Raw genomic sequence first — 15,642 nt, forward strand, 5'->3', positions numbered from 1 at the left:
CAGAGAGAGTAATCTCAGCTTTACTGTCACTGACTGGCCTGATGCCCACAGAACTGGTACCAGCTGCCTTTGACTACTTGTTTGGCTTTGTCCCTGTCATTATTGATGTTTTCTCTGAGTACTGTCAATGCCACAGGCACTTATGGCAGTTAGACTTGACATCCTACCTCCCTGACTCTTAATGGCTTTTTTTTCAGTTTGGTGGATGGTAGTCAAGTGTACTGTTAGAGACTTTGATACATGAGCCACCCAGTATGGGAGAAATCTTCTGGTACCACCCTGCCTTCACCAGAAGACTATTCTTTTTCATCTTCTGAGTCTGCTAGGAGCAGGGAGGGATTTCCATTACCATCCTTGGGCTATAGACATTCATCTCCAATAACTCTTTCCAGGGTGGTGTTCTAAAACTGCAGGCGTAGATCTCATTCTACGGATACTCTTCCATGGAGTCCACCCTGCTGGGCTCCAGTGCCATATGCCTGCCTAACTACCCTTGACTTTATTGGGCACCCTTGGGCATTTCCTATCCTTCCAGAACAACCTCAGCAACGCAGTTGAGACCTTAATTGTCTGAATCTCAGCCTTCAAACCACTACTCAGCTACCTTCATAGCTTCCAGTTTCCAAGTGCAGCCTGAGGTGGAGCTAGAAGATGAAATGCAACTTCATTTATCATCCTCCTCATTGGATGAGGTAGTTGCTGCTGATCCTATTCCATCTCCATCTGAGGTCTACAAAGCATTCCAGGACTTAATGAGGACAGTAGCTACAACATTAGAGCTATCTCTGGTGGTCATTCAGGAGAACATTCTTAGAGTCCTAGACACCTTGCACTCTGCTGTCCCTGGTCAAGTAGTGCTCCCTATATATGAGGGGCTATTGGATCCCACCAGCGTGCTATGGCAAACCCTTCCTCTATAACACCCATCTAAACAAGGCTGACTGTTGTTATTAGGTTCTGACACAAGAATTCATATAGCTCTCTCTATGCTGGAGTCCCTGGTATTAATGGCATCCAGTAAGTGGACAAGACAAGGTGAGCAAAAATCTACTTCCAAGGATAAAGGACAAAAAACATGAACTTGCTTGGGAGAAAGTTACTTGACTGTGAGTTTGCATATGAAGATTACCAGTTATCAGGTGATTGTTGCCAAATATAATTTTATTAAGTGGAGCCCTCTCTCAATTTATTGAAACTCCCAGAGGAGCTAACAGAAGAACTCAAGTCTGTTGTGGCCAAGGGCCAGCTTGTCTACATAACATCTCTTCAATCAGCTTTTGATGGACTGGAAGGTAGCATGAAGGCAGAAGGTAGCATGGTCTGTGGTCGCAACTATTGTAACAAGAAGGTCCTTGTGGTTGAACACTTTGGGCAGCATCCCTAAGGAAGTGGAGACAACTGTTGAGGGACTTTCCTTTTGAGGGAGACAGCCTTCTTAGTGATAAGACAGGCCAGGCTTTTCATACCCTTAAGGAGTCTTCTGCAACACTACTGTGTTTGGGGGTGTATGTACTTTCACTCAAAAGGAGGCAGTATAGGCCTCAACTTTATTACCAGCCACCCTCTGATGCACCACAGCAGCCTGAACAGGAGAGGAAGGGGCATAAGTTCCCAAGGCGCATAGGTATTTATCTGTTACTGCCTCAGCAATCTGTCACCAACAGCTATCATCTAAACAGCAGATTTGACTGCTGGAGCAGAGTTCCAGATGTTCAAAACCTTCCCACTCAGTCTTCTCCTGTTTGGGAAGCAGTTGAACCATTTCTGTCTGAAATATCACCTCAGATAGCTCTGATCTAGACATGGAATTGGGATAGACCACCCAATTCCAATCTCTGCCCTTCCCAATCCCTATTCAGGGACCTCACTCACCAGATTAAATTATTTCAAGAAGTGCAGGCTCTTCTCGATCTTGGTGCTATACAGGCACCCCACCCAACACTAAGGAAAAGGGGTTTTAATCTTGCAACTTTCTTATCTTCAAAAAGTAAGGTTTAAAGCCCATCCTAGATCACAGAGACCTGAACTTCTTCATCAAAAAAGATAAAAGTTCAGGATGGTGTCTCTGGCCTGCATCATTCCTTCCCTCATCTTGAACGACAGGCACGCTGCTGTCGATCTGCAGGATGCTTCTTTTCATGTGGCCATTCTCTCTTGCCACAGAAAATTCCTTAGCTTCATAGTGGGTGAAATCATCATTATCTATATACACTTTTACCATTTGACCCATCATTAGCACCTCAAGTTTTCATAAAGTGCATGACAGTTACCAGCAGCTTATTTAAGGCGTGTGAGCATCCAGGAATTCCCTTATCTGGATGACTGGTTAATCCATGGCCGCTTCTGTCAGCAAATTACAAGGAACCCTTGTCAGATCCAGTGTCTTTTCAATCACTTGGATCTGAAAATAAAAAGGGTCAAATCCATATTGACACCAGTGCAGAGAATTGAATTCATTAGATCTTTTCTCAACTTGATAACTACAAGCACTTATTTTCCTCTGGAGAGATTTCATTTTTTCCTCTCTGTATGCTAGTCTCCAGTTTAATCTGTCAACAGTGAGAACTTCACCTTACTCAGTTACATGAGACATCCTATACAGATGTGACTCAGTGACTGACTATACCCACAGTGTATGCAGAGCTGGTTGAAGTTTATATATTGTCCAAATAGATGTTCACATACTGGCACAAGTCTTATCATTAAACTGGTGGATGAGTCTGGAAAATATCTGCAAATGGGAGGATACCCTTTTCACCACCTCTGTCTTTAAAGACATTTGTGGCAGACACTTCCAGCACAGGTTGGGGAGCACACCTAGGCTGAATGTGGACTTCTCAGTAACTTACTTGTTAGAGACCTCTGTAGAGCAGCAAACATGGTAATTTTTTCATACAATCATGAAACATTACACTATTATTCAAGTTTCTAGAGCAGATGCCAGATTCTATTCAAACCTTGTTCAAGTAACCTCAGAGTACCCACCTCCACTTGAACAGCTGCTTGGCAATTTAAAGTGGAATATGTGTGTTGCGCACATACATATTCCACAAGCTGCTTCTGTCCCCATTACTGAGAGTCCAGTTACATCAGGATTCTAGGGCTAAGGAATAGATATAGGGTTGGGGCATCCTTGCCCTTTTATGTCCTCAGTTGGAGGCATGAGGACATGAACGCCCCCAACAGTACTGGCTTGAGTGTGCACACATGAAAAGGAAATATATATGCGCAAAACACATCTCTTAGTACTGCAGTTACTGTACAAGTAAGTAACTGTTCACCTATAGCATCCTCTGAGTGAAGAGAAGAAAGTCCTACTTTAAGTCTGAAGCAAGATGTATGGGAAAGAGTAGAATCAGATGGGTGGAAGGAAGCATAACAGGATGGGTGTTCTGACATGTCAAGGTGTAGTCATGGCAGACTTACTACTCCTGGCTTTACTCTAAGGGTTTAGCGTTAGTCTGATGATTGTATTACTAGGTTGATATTTACAAAGCAGTCCTAGGGGATTAAGCATTAAAATTAATGAGATAGATCCAAATTTTTCTAGACTGCTTTGAAAAATTCAGTCATAGCTTAATGTTTACATAACTCAACTTTAATAAAAGCTCCCTTTCTCAGGTTACTGAAGTGTTCAGTGAGACCCGAAATGGAGAGAATGTGATGATTACTATCACATTGACCAATGAGCTGCCACCTACTTCACCTACATGCCTACAGTTTTACAACATAATTTTTAGAAGGTTAGATTTTTACTTTACAATTCTTATCTTTCTTACAGAAAGCTACTTGAAAAGTTTGGCTTTGATCTTTAGGAATAAGATGACTTAACTGCTAGTCTCATGGCAAATATATATATATATATATATATATATATATATATATATTTTTTTTTTTTTTTTTTTTTCCCCTAATCTATGGTGGCCGAAGGAAAATGCTCGCCAACTATCCAGTATGGATGCTAATCATAGCCAGCTACAGTTTGACAGCAATTAGATATGTTGAAATAGGCTGTTTCCTTATTCAAAAACAAGTAGCTTCAGATGTTAACAGAGTCCTGGGTGAGAACCTTGTAAACAGTCTCTGTTCTACTTGTGGCATTAGCTTATTTTTAAAAGCATGGGCGGCAGCGCAGGATCCCTGAAACTGGTCTGTTTCTGTTTGTGACATGGCCTTTCTGCTCATTTTGCTGCTTTGGACTTCTTACCATCATCTGAAGGGGGATTTGCTGAGGCCACTGTCAGGAGGCATGTGACTCCGTCCACGATAGGGGGACTTGTTCGTCATTGGTTTTAGTATAACTGAAAGATTAAGTAATACCCAAACAGATTCTAAGCATTTATTTAAAGTTCACGTTGAAACCAAACTACACCATCGTCTTCATTCTAGCTTAATATAGCAAAAGCAAGACATGTAGCCCTAAATGTAGGCCTACAGTATTTTGGATGTTTTGATAAATTAAATATTGTTACAATTTGCCGGTTACTCATTCTTTTCCAACTTCTTTTTAGGCTTTTGAAAATAATGAACTTGCAGCAAATTGGACGTAATTATTACAATCCAAATGACCCAATCAGCATCCCCAATCACAGGTTGGAAAATTGGACTTCAAGTCTTGCAAGGCAGAAATGACCTTTTGATGTGATTTCAGTGATCTAGCATGTATTAAAATGAATTTTACAGTTTATATAATTTGTGTTGCGGAATCTCGTGCTTAACTTTCAGTTCCTTCTAAATATGGGGTTACTGTAAAATCTGAGTTAATATCAATCCATCCTTGTGTGTACATCTTAAGCAGCTGAGTAAAACACAAAATCTCTTATCCATATGTTTCTAAGGCTTATTTTCAACTGAAATGGAGCCATTTTGAGTATTTTCTTAAATCTTTTGCTGCCTATATAGCAGATTGTAATGTTCTAAAATAAGCAAATAGTGTTTTGTATATCTATGTATAAAATGGTGATATTTAAAGCATTTATTTCAGGTTACTTTCATTAAGTGAGTTTGTAGTCTTATGTTAGATCTTGAGGTGTTCCTTTCAGCTCAGCTTTTATTGCTGCATCACCAAAGTAGTAATCTTGCATTTTAAATAGATCAAAGATATCTACATAAAAATACTCTCTAAAGATGAACAAGGTACTAAAAGACTAAGGAAACTGAAGTTTTTGTGGCTTCATGATTTTCCAGATGCTGGGGGAGACGTTAAAGAAGAATATTTAAATAAAGGATAGAGGTATTTTAGAGGACTACTTATGTTAAAGCTAGCCTTTATTAAATTCCTTAGTTGATCATTTAAAGTGAATTCTAAATCTCTCCACCATTTACTTTTCCACCAGAGAATGAATTAGCTTTGGTAGGTTTGTCTTGTAATATTACACTGCAATATTGAGTTGCAGATGCCATAGGGCAGTATTTAAATTAAAACAAATGGCTGTAGCAGGTTCGCACCAGTCCCCCTGCTGCTCAGGTCCTCTACCCTATAAACCACGTGCAGATCACAGCTTCATGCTCCCACTAGTGCTCTTTATTCACAGGCTTTTTCCCACTACCAACTATTTACAAATACAGTCCAGGCTCAGGGGCCACACAATCTCAGCCCCTCACTCAGGGCAGCTCCCCTCCAACTGAGGCTTCTCTCTCCCTCCTACGCTGACCACTCGCCCCTTTTTTCCTCCTAGTGTTGTGAGTCTCTGGTGAGCCCCCTGAGCTCCTTCCTGTGTGCCTTTATAGGGCCTTTCTAATGAGCCTCACAGCTGTTCCTTGTTAGCCCAGTCCCTGCAGGCTCACTCAGCTGGCTCCATTCCCCCTTTGATTAGGGCTCCAGTGGTGGAGGGCTGGCTTAACCTTCAGTTCTAAGCCAGCACCCTGTCACACAGGCTTTTTGAAATTTTTTAACTTTAATTTGAGGTTTTATAAAACTGTAATAAAGGTAAACTTGATTATCATGAAAATATATAGAACAAATTGGTGACACTCTTGGCTATATGAAAAGTAAATTTTTATTATAAAATATTCTGTTCTTTTCCAACAGGTTGATGGTTTGGCCAGGCTTCACTACTTCTATTCTACAGTATGAGACAAACATCATGTTGTGTACAGATGTGAGCCATAAAGTTCTCCGCAGTGAAACTGTGTTAGATTTTATGTGCAACCTGTATAAGCAGGTTGAAGAACAAAGATTTAAAGAAATCTGTGCTAAGGAACTGATAGGGCTAATTGTTCTTACAAAGTACGGTGATATTGATTATTTTTTAAAAATATATAGTACTAAACTGTGACCATTAATACTGTTTTGTAGCTGAAGTGTAGATTATTTTGAAGATCTTTAGGTGCCTAAAGATTCAGATAAATGCCTAGTGGAATTTTCAGGAACCCAACTTGCTTGTGTGCTTTTGAAATTCCTCTAGGCACTTTTCTGCATGTTTAGATGTCTAAATACCTGGTATTTTAGAAGTTGTTAGCTTGTGAAAACAGGAGGTCTTCTAATGAAAATCTCAAAATAATCTTAACTATCACAGGTGCAATGTGTGTCTATTTACAGTGGAAATCTTGCTATGGTCTTAGGGCCAGATGTTTCAAACAGCTCGGTTAACACTTCATATTTTAAGGATGTCTTTTCTCTTTGCAGTTAAAATAAATTGTAAGCATTTAGCAAAATTTCTAGGCTTACCCTTAGCATTGATTTTACTGATACTGCAAAAGATCTAATTCCATTAGTGTAGCTGATAGCTAGATAATGTTTTTACACGTAAAAATCATGTAATGTAAATACTCTTTAAATGTTCAACCCATCCATACCAACTTAAGCTGGTTTTAGGCCTTAGTGCCCAAGATGAGACCTGGTATCATCATGGTAGATGCAGCCTCCCAAAGGTTGAGCCTACTTTTCTTTCCTCGTCTTCTTTTCAGAGACTCTTCTGGGATGTTACGTATTTTTCAGGGAACAAGTGGCTATCAGAAGGGATGAAGCTAAAACGCTCTAGTTCCTTCCTCAAATTAATGGCTAAACCAAGTTGATAGTATATGCTGATAAACACAAAAATTGACTGGCTATAGACCAATCTGCTTCCATATATAATTAAAATCAATTTTCTATATATTCTAATATAACAAACTGCATTTGAAACTAACAGGTATCTATTGTAATCTGAACATGGAAGCAATAAAGTAACAAAATTTCTATTAATGTTTTAGATTATCTGATATTTTTCTGTAACTTTCTGCATTTCTCAGTCCTCCCTGGCCTGTTTGCATGCCTCCGTGAATAAGCTATTACCATCTACATGTAAGACAAGATCAAAAGAATTTTTAAAAATCCTTTTATTCAGGTATAACAACAAAACATACAGAGTTGATGATATTGACTGGGATGCCAATCCAAAATGCACCTTTAAGAAAGCAGATGGTTCTGAAATCAGCTTTGTAGACTACTACAAAATGGTATGAAATGCTAATTAAACATGTAATTTTCATTCTCCTTACTAGATTCTTTTGGACTTCAGAGCATCATCTGTGGATAGCTATAACTAATTCATTAGCTCTATCAGAAGGCTATGCATGGTATCTTTTATTACTTTCAGGTGTTAGTTGTTTACATAACCATACTTCAAAGTGATTTCTAGTCGTACATATTTTTAGTAATGTCTTGAGTCATATGCCTGGGATTGTCAACATATTTAGTGGATTTTTTTTAACCTTTCTCTAAGATTACTAAAGGGGACACATGAACTTGATTTTTTTAAGTAGTAATTTCAAAAAATTCTAGCTCACCTACATTTTAAATAGCATGTTGTGAAATGTTTTAAAAATCCTCTTAAAGGGGTTTAAAGGTTTTTTCCTGCTCCGTAGCTCATTAACGTCTTTTTTTTCAGCAAGACTAACTTGATGCTACACAGGAATAAAGTGAAACTGATCAGACATGCACAAAGTAAACCAACTTGAGTGGTGTTTGCTATAGTATAGTGTGTGTGTGTGTGTGTGTGTGTGTGTGTGTGTGTGTGTGTGTGTGTAATCAGAGGTAATATTTTCAACTAATGGATACAAAATTTTCAGATGAGATTTGGGGGGTTTTAAGTTAATTCTTCCCCTTTAAACAATATTAGTACATTCAAACAACCTAATTTCATGATTGTCCACATATATTCCACTCCTGATGCCCATGTGCATGAGATTGGATTTTTTTTTTTTTTTAATAGTAGTATCAGTATCTGTATATGCCCTGTTCCACCCAAGGGCAGAGCAGGCCCAGCTGTACCTCAGTTCCTTGTTAACACCTGTGGGAGCAAGACTAAACCTCTGCAGCATCTACTTCTCTGTACACTGTGCGAGGTCTAATTCTATCTAGTTGTTGTAGTTATTTTATGTCCATTAAGTAACCCTCCCCAATTTGTGCAAAGTTATTTCCACACCAGAGCTGCTCTGGGGTGGCAGAATTCAAGTCTCCAGGATTTATATTGTATCTCCTCCATTGAGGCAGCTTCGTCCTATCAGTGATGGACACTTCCTAAGTGCCTCTTACTCAGTGAAATACATACTCCAGATAAGTGATCAGTATGTTCCTTTAGACAAAGAACAGCATAAAGCAAAGGAATTTAGTCTTAAATTACTCTTAGAATGCTCCACAAGGGCCTCTTCTGAATCTGAGGAAAAGAAGACTGCCAGACTGGATCAGACTATTTCTGTGAGTTCTCTGATAAGCTGTGGGTTTACCCTGTGCTCCACAGTGCTCATTTCCTGAAGAAAGCTGCACGCTTTGACTACTGAGTCTGGGTAGAGGAGGATTCAGGAAGAATATCTATCTTCAAAGGAAAGTGGTAGGAAAGAGCACTGCTCTCAAGGTGACAGCAGACACAGATTTCCTTTTCCAGAGCTGGGTGAATCAAAGCAGAAATCCCACCATGTATCTTCTCCACCCCATGCTCCTTAGCCAGGAGACAGTTCAAGACAGATTGGATCCTGTTGATGCTTCTGCATCAGCTGGTCACTGAACAAGCATGGCACTGTCTGAGGAGCATATCTGTTCCTCTTTTAGTACTGACGCATTGGTATGTGGCATTCAAGCAGTGTAGTATCTGATGAAGTGGAGATTCTTCTGGCACCAAGCTTCTTGGTAGTGAAGAGATGTATGATCCCAAGAGACTTCTCTCCCTCTTAGATGCAGGCAGGAATGAGGCCAGAAGCTTCTTGTGTCCTTGGTACTGATGGGGGACATCTGAGAGCTTCCAAGAACAACTGAAAGAGTTGTTCCACCTGTGGAAGAGAGACTTTTCTTCATCTGAACAAAGCAGGGAAACTCACCATGCTGTTTGGCAGCGACTCCAGGGGACATGCCTCTAAATGAAGGAATTGGGAATCTTGAAGCAAACATCCTTACTAGTTCCCTCCTCCATGGTCTGCATCCCATATTCATGTAACATGCTATCATGGACATTTTGGGCTTCCTGTGATGTGCAGCTCTGCATAAAGACTTCTTCCATTGTTCCTGTCTCTAAAGTGAGATCTTTATCTTCTCTCAGATCATCTCAAGAGGGTCAGCTGGTGCAACACGTCTTACAGCAAAAGGAGCAAGACATTGAGCAGGAATGTCTGCAAAAAACCAGGATCAACCCAATAACAGTATCCTCCTCCTTTGCCTGATGAAGCTGTTGCTCCAATTCAACTATACTGCATTTTCCAAGAGCTATTGTGACAGTGGCCAGTACCCTGGAAATCCCAGTAGAGATTGACTTCCTGTACTAAATTTTAGACATTCTAAATTGCTCAATTCTGCATTCCTCTGTTAAAAGACCTTTGGTGCGTGCAGTGCTTTGAGAGGTCTAAGCAGCAGGGACCATCCAGAAGGTCACAGGGTAAGGACCTGAAGAAGCTTGACCTCTTTGGTTGAAAGGTGTGTTGTTTTAACAGCTTGCAGATGCATATATTGAACTACTTAGTGTTCCTGGGTAAATACGACTTTCTAAACTGGGAAAAGGCATCATAGTTTTTAGAAAAGTCATGAAGGAGTTCACATAGGAGCTAAATTTTTTAGAATAGTGGGACAACAAGTGACTCATACCTCCTTCAGACTGCCCTGGGATACCTTAGAGACAGCAGTGTGTTCCATGGCAACCTCAGTTGCAGTGCGCAGCCTTTGGGGATACTGAAAGAGGTCCAAATGACCGTTTATGACCTCCTCTTTGAAGGCTGGGTTTTGCTCAGCACCCACCTACTAAGCCCTGCCCCTGTTGAAAGACTTGAGCCACTAAAGTTCTTTAAGGATATATACTCCAATCCCGAAGAGAAGGCTCAAATGTTTTTAGGAAGCAGAAGCCTTCTGTGTCCAGCAAAGATCGTCAGAGTCTCCGAGGAAGAGACACCGGTTCCAGAGGAGGAGATCAACTGCCCCTCCTCTTCTGCCACACACTGTCAACCTCACTTTAGCAGGTTTAATGCCACAGTCAAGAGCTATCTAGAAGTGCTGGATCCTCCCCTGCATTTAGGACTAAATCAAGAAATGCCTCTCCCTGGGAGTCTCTCTAGGACTAGCTGCTGCAAGAAGCAGTTATTTATGGTGTCTAGAAATTTTATCTCTGCATCTCATCTTGAGGTTATATGTTCCCAGTTGACATGGGGATAGTTGAAGTCCCCCATTGTTGTTGGGTTTTCTGTTTTTGTAGCCTCTCAAATGTCGTGATTCATTTCATGTTCACCATTGCCATCCTGGTCATGTGGTCAGTAGTATATCCATACAAATTGGATGCAACTGTTTGATTCATTTCAGATTTTTAGCGTTTGACACTCTACTTTCTTTCACATATAGTGCCCCTCCCCCACCAGTGTGACTTACTGTCATTCCTATATGTTTTGTATGCTGGTATTACTGCGTCCTGTTGATTATCATCGTTCCAAGTTTCTGTGATGCCTGTTTTATCAATATCCTCATTTAATACCAGGCACTCAGGTTCACCCATCTTAGTATTTAGACTTCTAGCATTTCTGTACAAGTACTTATAAAATTTGTCATTATTTAGTTGTCTGCCTTCGAGAGATGTAATTGAATGGGACTTTTCCATTTGACTGTTTCTCTTCATTTCCTATCTGTACTTTATCAAATTCTGTTCTTTTGTCTTAACTAAGATATAGCGTATTCCCTCTAATAAATCCTCCCATTAGGGATGTGTCTATCAGAACCACATCTCTTTCCACACCTGTTGACTTTCCCTGAGCCCTTAGTTTAAAAACTTCTCTACAACCCTTTTAATTTTACATGCTAGCAATCTGGTTTGATTTAGGTGGAGCCTTCCCAAAATGTTCCCCATTTCCTAATAAACCTAAATCCCTCTTCCCGACACCATCGTCTCATCCATGCCTTGAGAACCTGCAGTTCTATCTAACTGGCCCTGAATGTGGAACTGGGTGCATTTCAGAGAATGCTGCCATGAAGGTCTTGCACTTTAATCTCTTATCCAGCTGCCTAAATTGGCTTCAAGGACATTTCTTCTACCTTTTCCTATGTCAAGAGTACCTACCTGTTCGATGAGCATTGGCTCCTCTCCAGCACTGCATGTAAGTCTGTCTAGGTGTCTCAAGAGGTCAATAGTCTTTGCACCCACAGGCAGTTCAGCATGTGATTCTCTTGGTCATTACAAACCCAACATCTGGATGTCTAATAATCTAATCACCCCTTACCATTACCCATCTCTTCCTAGTAAGAGGGTCCTCTCCCCCAGAGTGGTATCCTCAGTGCAAGAGAGGATACTATGACATCTGAAAGGAGGGTCCCAACTATGGGATCGTGTCTGTCTGCTCAGCTTCATGTTCTCCTTCCCTGAAACTTTCATCCTTCTCAAGCATAGAGGCTGTCAGATGGTGGGTGGGACCGCTCTACTGTGTCCTGGAAAGTCTAATCTATGTACCTCTCTCTCCCTTAGCTCCAGCCACTTTGGTCTCATGAGCCTGTACTCTGTCTCTGAGGGCCATGCAATGAATACACACATGCCACCTGCCCCCAAGACAGGTAATCATGCATGCTTCATTCAGTGAAATGGATAGCCCCCTCTCAGTTGCTGGATTTCTGCGTGCATATTTTTAGTTGCTGGGGTTTTTTGTTTATCAGTATTGAATTTCATCTGTGAAACCTACTCGGACCTCAATGACTGGCTAATTCAGGGACACTCATCTCAACAAATGAACAGTTCTATCCAAATAAATGCTGCGCTGGATTTCAAAGTATAGAGTTCATAGGAGCAGCATTAGATTTCACAGCAGTGAGAGTTTACCTACCACAGGACAGGTTCCACACTATAGTGAACCACATCATATCTAGGTTCCCCCCAAGACATCAGTCAGCATTCCTCAGGCTCCTGGGACACACAGCCTCGTGCACCTATATGACACATTTGGCCAGACTTAACTGCCCTTGCGTGGAAGATAGGGTGAACACCATGTAGAATTGGTCACTTCTCACCAGAAGCCCTCTTGTTTAAACTAATGGAAGGACTGTCTTCATGTATGCAGCGGAGTATATTTTTCAGCACCTCTGCCTGCCAAGAAGTTGATGACAGAAGCCTGTACTCTTGGATGGGGGAGCTTATTTCAACCAGCTTTGGAGACAAGGCTTCTAGTTCTTCCAGGAAGCACATTTTCACATAAATGTCCTGGAGTTCAGCCATTTGCCTAGCATGCATGATGTCCTATTTATAATTCAAGGATCCATAGTCCAGCTAATGACCAACGACACTATAGCAGTGTAACATAACTGATAGGGAAAGGCATGATTATCTCCACTCTGCCAGGAAGCAGTCAGTGTCTGGGACGAATGCCTTTACCATCACATCATGCCAGTGGATCTCTGTCTTTAAGGCTTGCAAAGCACCAGTGTATCAGCTCAGCAGACAATATTTGAACACTTGTGAGTGGTCTGGCAGGGAGTTAGTTCTGCGAAGCATCTTTTGCAAGTTGGGATGCCCAAAAATAGACCTCCTTGTCACAGATCAGAACAAGTGCCAGGTGTTCTGCTCTGGAGGGAGATCAAATCTAGGCTGTCTGTAAGACACCTTCCTCCTCCCGTGGACGCCAAGACACTCATACTTATCCACTTGTTCCACTAACAACAAGGATCCTGAAGAAATCCAGACAGCAATACAGCTTTAATGATTAGTCCCAGTGTGGCCTAAGCCATTCTAGTATTTGATTTGGATGAATATATCAGCACTGTCTCTGATCACACACTTCCAGTTCAGCCCACTGTGATTATTCAGAATAAGGGCCAGAGCCTACATCCAGACCCAGCTAATGATCACAGACAGAACATCCTCCACTGAAGTCCAGAAAACTTTTTTTTTTTTTAGCTAAAAGGACTTCATTAGAGTTACTTTTGCACCAAAATGGAAGAGGTTTTCTGTTTTGAGCAAAACCACTACTAAAATATTTACTTCCCTTAGAAAACTCCCTAGAGTAATATTGAGTGCTTGTTAGCCCTAAAACATTTTGGAATCTTCATCCGCTCCATAAGAACCCATTTAACAGCACTTTCTGATCATCACCCTTCTATTAAAGGCCACACAATTTTCTTACACCCAGCAGTTGCTAGGTTCCTCAGGGGCCTCATGCATATCTTTCCTCCAAACAGAGACTGTACCCTCCTAGGATCTGTCATATTAACAAGCTTGGTATAGGGCTCCTCTTCATACCTCTAGCAAATCTGCTTTCTTTCTATGAAGATTACCTTTCTAGTGGCTGTAACTTCTTCTCAACTAATAGGAAAGAGCCAAGCGCTCAGGGCAAGTCCACCACATTTTACCCTTCCGAAAGAGTTCCTGTCAGTCTGTTACCAGTAGTATTGATATTTGAGTAGAATGATACTTTTGCCTATTCTAGTGTGGGATGACTCTAGGGTTTTTAGGGTTCAAAATGCATTATGCAATTCAGTTAGCTTGTCTGTTACTCTGACGTTCTGCCTTTTTCCTGATATTGCTTTCTGATTTAAACAGACAGGTGGAGACATTTGATATTGAGGTAGCTTAAGACCAGTTTCTCCAGGAATACAAGAGGATTCAGGGAATAGAAAGGATGTTTGCTTACTGTAGAGATGAACAGCACTTGCAGAATGCAAAGAGAGGTCACAGAGTAACCTTGATCTTTATTGGGGCCTTTGGGTGCTGCCTCACCAGTAAGGCAGTATTGTTCTCCGGTCGTACAAGCTAGAGAAGGGAAGAATAGTGGTATGCTGGGGCTAATACATTAATATTATGTCAGCATGAACCTTAGTATGTTTTTGGTTATTGATGACTTTTATTTTACTGGGTACCCATCTTGAGCACAGACAGCTTCTTGCTGTCTTCATGGCTGCTTGAATGGGCACAGATCTGGGAAAGGTGCTCAGTCCATGCATTTGATACATAGTCAGTACACAGAGTAATGTGTTTCCAGATGTGGCTTGTGAATATGTGAATTACACAGTTGACTCTGTCGATAACTTTATGGAGAACGCTTTAGATAGACCTGAATATCTGGAGTGTTTTGAAATTTAAGATGCTGGTATTTCTGCTTGTTAATGGCTGAATATTTCACAAAAAGTGTTATGTTCATTAGTCTCTTACAAACAGTGGATGTCTATGACTAATGTGTACTATGTAATTTCTATGCAGCAATATAACCAAGAAATCACTGACTTGAACCAACCAGTTTTGGTCAGTCAGCCTAAGAGGAAGAGAGGGCCAGGAGGGGTCTTGCCAGGGCCTGCAGTACTCATTCCTGAGCTGTGCTACCTCACAGGTATTCTATTAATAGCTTCTTCATACAGAAGTGCCCACCATGTGAATTAAATTATATTGAATTTATTAAAATATATCTTTCTCCTGAGACCGTGATAGGATTGATGACCACTTTTTGACAAATTAACCAGGAATATTCACTGGTATAAACATAAATTTGGAAATGAAACCTGTAAATGTACTAACTAGAAGTTTATGTATATTAAAATTTAGTTATTTTCCATTGTTGAATGCAGTGTTGTTGCTGTGTCCTCGGCTATCGGAGAGACAGGGTGAATGAGGTAATATCTTTTATTGGGCCAACTTCTGTTGGTGAGAGACAAGCTTTGAAGCTTACACATATTGGCAGAAGAGCTCTGTAAGCTCAAAAGCTTCTCTGTCACTAGCAGAAGTTGACCCAATAAAAGATATTACCTCACTTACCTTGTCTCTCTAAAATTTAGCTAAACATTTACAATAGTGTCATTCCTTAACTCCACAAAATTTGAACATGCCCCTCTATAGTTGACTTTTCTCCTTTAAAAACATGTTCCCCTTCTTTCAGTAATTCTAGTCTTTCCAAGTGATAACTGGACAGAAGAGGAATACATTAAGCACAGTTATGATCATAAGTGACTCTGTAAACTAACATCACCTTGTTTGATAAATCTGGCTTGTGTATTCAAATCATGTTTGCTTTGTGTCACTACTGCTTTGTTTTTTACTTACCTCTTGTTCGCACTGCAGACATCTGTTATGTGTGATTTAAATACTATTCACACTTGCACATCAACATTATTTAAATTTCTGTTTTATATTCGTGATATTGAAGCCAGAAAGAACACCACTTCTTTCAGGTACCAATTTGAGTAGTGGCAGTTTAAAAGAAATATTGTTTACTTCTTAATTT

The 15,642-nt window shown here is 40.6% G+C and overlaps 1 protein-coding gene across 4 annotated transcripts in view; it reads left to right on the forward strand.

Annotated features, from left to right (window-relative positions):
- Positions 1–15,642, forward strand: part of PIWIL1 (piwi like RNA-mediated gene silencing 1) — a 163,914-nt gene that overhangs the window by 122,652 nt on the left and 25,620 nt on the right. For all 4 annotated transcript variants that reach the window (XM_067539751.1, XM_067539749.1, XM_067539752.1 and 1 more), the window contains 5 exons: positions 3,622–3,743; positions 4,512–4,592; positions 6,032–6,229; positions 7,329–7,440; positions 14,628–14,754. In XM_067539751.1, the coding sequence (XP_067395852.1) occupies positions 3,622–3,743; positions 4,512–4,592; positions 6,032–6,229; positions 7,329–7,440; positions 14,628–14,754 (640 nt within the window). The remainder of the gene's footprint in view (positions 1–3,621; positions 3,744–4,511; positions 4,593–6,031; positions 6,230–7,328; positions 7,441–14,627; positions 14,755–15,642) is intronic.

This window comes from Emydura macquarii, unplaced genomic scaffold (assembly GCF_026122565.2).
Source record: "Emydura macquarii macquarii isolate MOO-44397 ecotype Brisbane River unplaced genomic scaffold, CSIRO-AGI_Emac_v2 contig_554, whole genome shotgun sequence".
In the NCBI taxonomy this organism is placed as follows: domain Eukaryota; kingdom Metazoa; phylum Chordata; order Testudines; family Chelidae; genus Emydura; species Emydura macquarii.